Raw genomic sequence first — 7,284 nt, 5'->3', positions numbered from 1 at the left:
CATAAATCGTTAATTTTGACAAGTCTCAATAACATAACAAATAATTTTCAAAAAATTTCAAATTTTTTATAGATGATCTATATGATATAAACTTTCAATCTAACGGTGGATTTTATAAAATTCATATTTATTATAATATAAATCTCTACTTATGCACCATGCACAACTTGGGTTTTTCATTTTTGAAATCCATATCCACCCACTTGCCCGACCCAACCCACTTTTTTGGGTTGGATTGGGTGGGTTTGACCGGATCGACCGGATTTGCCAAACCCATGTACACCCTTAATGTGTTATATATAAGGACGCGTTGTGGTCACGGTTGGAGAATGGAAGTGAGGAAGACATTTGATTGAGAAAGCGTATTAAAGATTTCTCCAACTAATCCATCATATTATACTATTTTTATAAAACTTTAGGTTGTCCAAACAAATGACTTGTTTTTGAGTCTTTTGTTTTGTCTCCTTTAACCTCATCTCTCTCTCTCTCCCATTCCTCTTCAATTTCATCACCTTAATAGCTTCTTCTTCCCTTTTCTTTCTCTTCACTCCATAGCAGCTCCTCTGTCTCTTTTCAATCCATCCTTAAATGATTTTCTATTATTCCACCATCTAAGATAGATAGATAGATCATCTTCTCTTTCTCCCTATTCACCTCTTTTTTATTATTACTATCTTTTTATTTTTCTATATATTATTATCACACACTCACTCACACACATCAATAAACAAAACCCTCTTGAACAAACAGTGATCTAAGTTAGACCCAAAAAAATATGATATATTTATGAACAATATTTAACTATATATTACTATTTCTCTATAGTAATAAAAATCATTTTCCTTGTTTTCTGTTTTTATTTTATTTTTTTTCTCTTATTATATAAATTTAACCTTTTTAATTTATATATCTATATATTTTCTCTCTCTATTACTTTGATGGCTGGTTTGGATTTAGGAAATGCATCAAGCTTTATGCAAAACCTTCACAGACAAAACTTACACCTTCAGCAACAACAACAACAGCAACACCATCAACACCAAAACCAACACGATTCTGACGAACAGCAAGAGTCAAATCGTGTTGGTGGAGGTGGTGCAGCTCCGTTTTCATCAAACGATGAAGATGACCGAAGTCAAGGCTTGGAGCTAGGTTCAGCAGCCGGTCCAGGTGACGTGGTGGGACGCCGTCCACGCGGCAGACCACCCGGATCGAAAAACAAGGCAAAGCCGCCGGTGATCATTACCCGTGAGAGCGCCAACACTTTGAGAGCTCATATTCTTGAAGTTGCTAGTGGCTCCGATGTGTTTGAATGTGTAACAACCTACGCTCGACGTCGTCAGCGTGGGATCTGTGTTTTAAGTGGAAGTGGAACCGTCACTAATGTAAGTCTCCGGCAACCGGCGGCGGCTGGTGGTGTTGTGACACTAAATGGAAGATTTGAGATATTGTCTTTATCTGGATCTTTTCTTCCTCCACCTGCTCCTCCCGGCGCGACTAGCTTAACGATTTATCTCGCCGGAGGACAAGGACAGGTGGTCGGAGGAAGTGTGGTTGGTGAACTTATCGCAGCGGGACCGGTGATTGTTATCGCTGCTTCTTTTACTAATGTAGCTTATGAGAGATTGCCTTTGGAGGAAGAGGAGCAAGTTCAGATTCAAGCAGGAGGTGGTGGTGGTTCTCAAGGCTCTGGTGGTGGCGGCGGCGGAAATAACAATCCATTTCCTGATCCTTCATCTGGTTTGCCATTTTTCAATCTGCCATTGAATATGCAAAATGTTCATCAGCTGCCTGTTGATGGTTGGGCGGGAAATAATTCAGCTGCACGTCAGCCTTTTTGAGGATTTTAGAATTAATCAATGGAAATGAATTAATGAGTCTGTTGTTTTTGTTGATGATGATGATGATGGTGGTGGTGGTGATGAAGTTGGAACTTGAAAGTGATTATTTATGAGGTCAGTGTTAATTTTATGGATGATGATGATGATGATTTAGAAGTGCTTCTTTGTGTCATGTTTATGTACTTGTTTTTAGTACTTAATTATAATTTAGTACTGTCTCATTGGTTTTTAAATTGGATATCTTTGGGATTAATTTTACTTTGTTCATTGTTAGTACTACTACTTATTATTATATGAAAACATGAATGACTATATTATATAATTAATATTAGTGTTTTCACTTATACTATTTTCTTAGATAAATGTTTGTGGATTTTGCTTACTAGTTTCAAGGAATTGGTTTGTCGTTAGACATGAAACAATAACTTGCGAGTCTATATGTTACCACCTTTATTTCAGTGCATTTTCATATGTTTTAAATTTGCTTTGTCTATTTGTTTTGAATTTGAATACAGCGATGATGACTGTAAGATTCATCACATTTTTACAACTATATAGAGTGATGAAAAAACAAAAAATGTAACGTGTGAAGGATTGAATAATATGATCAAGATGATGAATGATAATGAAAAGTGATTAAAAAATTCTTGCTATAAGTTTATGCCACCTTGTTAACATAATTTTCCTTGCTGGATTACAACTTGATAATATATAATATAAATGTTCATGTGTATAAAAAACGTTTTCATAAAAAATTAACTTAGGTATTCAGCTCCATAGATATGTAAAAGGTGTTCCTTTGCCGCTTTTATTTATGAGATTAGAATATATGTAGAGCAAATGGATTTACATAATTATATTTCTTGTTGGATCTTCTATATCTAGTGATCATTTATATATCATATGTGATCAAAAGTTTTCTTTGAATAATACTTTATGTTGAACTTCAAACATATGTGAACTTCAACTACTAAATGCACTCATGGTTACCTCTTAACCGTCCGATTAATATCAGACGGTTCACATCTTAAGACATATTTTAATTTTTATTTAATATAAAATTTGAGGTTGAAATATGAATCATTTGATCTTAATAGTACAATTTTAAGAGTGTCAACTGCATGACTGCATCAATTTGTTGTTTGTATACATATATTACTACCTTGAATGAAAGCAAATTGAAATGAAAAACCTAAATGCTTTTCTTTTTTCTTCTTCAATTTTTTTGGATGTAAATCTTAATTACTCCTTAATTTGTTAATGTTTTTTTACTAGTACATGGCAAGCTGTCATGAATTGATTTATGTCATTCATTCATTGATATAGTTTTCTGGCTGTGTAAAAAGTCAAAATTGGCTTCTCCAATGTTGGTCAACATCAGTAGATATACAATCATGGCCTTATTGTAAGATGAAAAGCCATAGATTCTCTGATGAGAACTGGAAGTCCAGTTTTGAGTACCGCTGGCTATTAAGTAGTACCTGCAGCTATTACTCTTTTGGAAAAATGTATGATCTGATTTCATGATTAAAGGAGGAGTCACTTACTTATTAATGCCATCTAATAAGTACTTTTTGTAAGAGAAATGTTAATGGTTAATTTGTAGGAAGAGGTAAATTTGTTTGCACCACAATTTTCTTCACAATTGTTATCATTAAGCTGCACCTTTTGGGATCCTTCAACATGGAATTTACCTTAATCTAATTTACCTTTGTTGGAAAAATACCATAATCTAAAACCACAATAACTAATGTTCTTTAATTTTTATTTTTTTCACTATTCATATATACATTTGTGACCGTTTAGGCGCAGCCACAAATGTTTTTGATTGGACGAATTAGTTTAGAAGACAGTGTAGGAGAATGGGTCTCCCCAAATTTCTTAATTGTTTCCTAGCACTTGAATATATAAAGAGAGGGCTAATCTTAAGAGTCTGTTTGGTATGATGGAAAGAAAGTAAGAGGAAAAAAAATTATGAAAATCGATGAATGAATTTGGATTGTAAAGTAGTCCAAATTTTTTTATTTGTTTGTGTAATTTTCTTTCCTCTCACTTTCTTTCCATAGAACTAAACGAACTATAAAAGACGATTCATTCTTTTTTAACCTAATATCGGGCGGTTTGATGATCACCAAAATAACCCAAGCAGGAATATTTGATGATGCCCATTGTGGTTGCGGTTATATGTGAACGTTTATCTTGCACATAAATTAATCCGGCACAAACTTGATTTTTGTGACCTTTTTTAGGCTTTAATTTGTGGCCACCAAAAAACACTTGTCTTTCTTGTAGTTAATTTCCAAGACAATTTTTTGAGGGAGTAATGAAATCTCCTAGGTGAAATGTGACGAAGATTAAGGGGATTGATTCTGACTTGATCTTAGAGGGGTATCCAAAAAAGGTTGATTAATATTAAGTATGTGTTTGGTTTTGCAGTAAATATAATTTATTTTGACATAATTGAGTTTGACAGAATTGAGGTTGATAGAATTGATTCATGTTTGAATATATTCATATAAAAGTGTGTTGAACAAAGAATTTGAGTGTAAAAATCAATTCTAGAATCAGAAGGTACGATTTCTAGCTTCAAGTAGAATCAATTCTGGAGGCAGAATCAATTCTATTTTTGAGAAACTAAACAAGCCAGAATCAATTTTACACGTCTAAAATCAATTCTGGCTGCCACATAATTGAAACCAAACATACACTAATTTCATTTCAGTAGGATAGTTGGGTTTCATAGTTTGGGAGCAGATATGAGAGTAGACTTTCTTGTGATTGTTGGGTTTCATTTTTTGTTTTATTAGTAGTGTATGAATCTTTTTATTTGTATACGTGCACGTTAGGGTTTAGTTCAATTCGTGCAACTTCCTTATTCTTCAAATTTTCTCCTTTGTTTTTAAAAATGTATTAGTATTCATTTGTTGGTAAAAAAAAATAGGGCTGGCAAATTTGATTTGCATCTTGAATTTGGATCCTCTCACACTAACTTCTTCAACATTTCTCTTCATTAGAAAACCACAATATATGATTTAATGATGTTGATCTATACCCTTCAAACCAAAATGCTAGAGTATAAGTTGTCTCCGAGATTATGTGAAAAGAAGTAACTTGACGAATTTGGATCTTCTACATGGCTCCAGCTCGATCTCAAATTTGAATCCTTTCCCACAATATTGCTCCACATTTCTCTACAACACTCATTTCTCACCATCATCCTCCTTAATTATTATCGTCTCTTAATCATGTACTCATTTTTTCTTCTTCCTCGTCTTCTCTCTACTAGTCTACTATGACAATCATCCTCATTCTTTTTATAAGAGGATGGATTCATGGAAGTATCCAAGAAGCGCCTCATTTTTTTTATAAGAGGCGCTAGATGAAATTACATGAGAGTATATCTTAATTTATAATTTCATTTTATTTATCTTCCCGTCCTTACTTTAATTTATTGTTGCCGAGGTAGTATGTAAATTGCATCCACAAATGGAAACACCTTCACTATATTTGTCTAAGTCTAACTATATATAGTAAAATATACAAACCTTATCAATGGTTAAAATCGGTTATATTAATATGCTACTAGTAATTTTTTTAAGGTTTTATATGTTGATTTAATAAATTAATCTAAGTCGTTTTTTACTGTAACTTAATCATGCATTGGTCTTCCTAGCTAGACATGACCTTATTTTCAAGTTGCTTGTGGGGTTTATGAGACAAATGACATGATTATAATATTTATGTTCATGTGAAGCAAATGATAAATTATAGTAAGTGCATAGGTTCGATTATAGGTAGCTTAGGTTTCCGGCGCGGCCAGGATTTAAATATTGCTAAGATGTAATGTCACTGACTTTTATTCTTTAAAATATTCTCCACTTAATATGCCAATTAAATTAAAGTGCCTTCAACTTTTAATGAAAAAATGCTAGCCTTGCCCTTGCCCTTGCCCATATGCACTAGCCTTGAATCAAACATGTTGTAATGGTGTTTTATTATACTCCAATTTACATTTAGTGTTATTTAATTTTCTAGGTGTAGATGGGAAAGGAGAGACAAAGAAAAAGTTATTAATCCTTTTGTTTTTTTATGCACTAACCTTTTGCATACGGAGCATTCACCTGGATTTAAAGCCGCTCGATTAATCCCTTGTGTGTATTAATTGAAAAAGAGAAGGAAAATGCTAGACAGACTCTCAGGGCACTGGTTAAGGATGCAAAAATAGTAATTTCGTATTGGAGTTTGTACAATCAACTCTTCAAAAGTTTAAAAAGTGTTCTTTTCTTTTCAAAACTTTTTTTTTTTGGTTTCCTTACTCAGTGTCCTGTGGGCACCGGTTAGCATGACTCAAAAAAATTCTAAGTCCACATAAAATAAAAATAAGATTGAAGTAAATTTATAATTAAAGAGCGACGTTATTTATTTATTTTTTTCAAATTGTTAAACTCATATATACACCTTAAATATACACTTTAAATCTTAAATATACACTTTAAATATGAAGAAATAAAAAATCCAAACTTTTAATCCATAATCCTACAAATCAGCGTCCATTACCAACTGAATTGCAATTATAGAATAATGACATACTATCTTACAGACCATTTTTTGAATGAGTTGAATTTAAAATCACTAGGTTTGGTCTAGTGGTGAAGGATTTTGGTAGTATGTTATAAGTCTTGAATTCGATCCCCAGTTCATTGTAAACAAAAAAAAAAAATTAATATGATATCAAAATCTTAGAAGCCTAACCCACTTGGGTTGGCCTAGCGATGTTGGTTTGTGACCTTGGAATGTGCTCTTCTCAAGGTCTCAAGTTTGATTATCTCTAGTGTTAATTTCGGTGGGCTAGTCCATACAGAATAAAAAATACTTTGACTTTAAACAGAACCCCCATAAATGGACGGTGGTGGAATTGATCCTCTCAAATTAATTGGTCTTGGACCGGATACCGAGTTTTAAAATAAATCTCAGAGATGCCTAATTGAAAGAACAACAAAACTTATTTGCAAGATATAAAAACTTAAATCTAATAGTGTGTGTAGTGTGTACATGTGTGAGTGTGGTGATTTGCATGATGATGAATTTGATGCCAATCCCTTCTTTAGTTCTTGGAATTGTGAAATGAGCATGTGATGATGTCTGCTTGGTTAATGTATCACTAATCAGCCTTTGGCATCTTCAACATTTTTAACCTTTAGTTAGTTTTATGCATTGGTTATTGGAAGAAAATGAGATCCTTGTGCTTGTACAAGCTTTAATAATATACCTAGAGAAGGACGAAACAAATAACAAACTGAATTCCACGCTTCAAATGAGTATTAGATTTGTTAAAAAAAATAAAGGAGGTTATATTAAACCAACCCATTAATTTATTTAGTTTCCTAATCATCTCTCTCGCCAACTAATAATCCGGCAAAGAGTTGAAAGATATATATATATA

The 7,284-nt window shown here is 32.9% G+C and overlaps 1 protein-coding gene across 1 annotated transcript; it reads left to right on the top strand.

The window, feature by feature from the left end:
- Nucleotides 1-398: 398 nt before the first annotated feature.
- On the top strand, nucleotides 399-2,117 carry LOC123881960 (AT-hook motif nuclear-localized protein 23-like). The gene has a single exon (XM_045930734.1). The coding sequence runs from the start codon at nucleotides 939-941 to the stop codon at nucleotides 1,839-1,841; it is 903 nt and encodes a 300-aa protein (XP_045786690.1). The 5' UTR covers nucleotides 399-938; the 3' UTR covers nucleotides 1,842-2,117.
- Nucleotides 2,118-7,284: the final 5,167 nt, after the last annotated feature.

Source organism: Trifolium pratense, linkage group LG4 (assembly GCF_020283565.1).
Source record: "Trifolium pratense cultivar HEN17-A07 linkage group LG4, ARS_RC_1.1, whole genome shotgun sequence".
NCBI classification, from domain to species: domain Eukaryota; kingdom Viridiplantae; phylum Streptophyta; class Magnoliopsida; order Fabales; family Fabaceae; genus Trifolium; species Trifolium pratense.
This window is presented reverse-complemented; position numbering and strand designations above follow the sequence as displayed.

What these genes read in the sequence shown, in the direction of transcription:
- LOC123881960 (XM_045930734.1), top strand. Translation starts at nt 939, where the DNA reads ATGGCTGGTTTGGATTTAGGAAATGCATCAAGCTTTATGCAAAACCTT.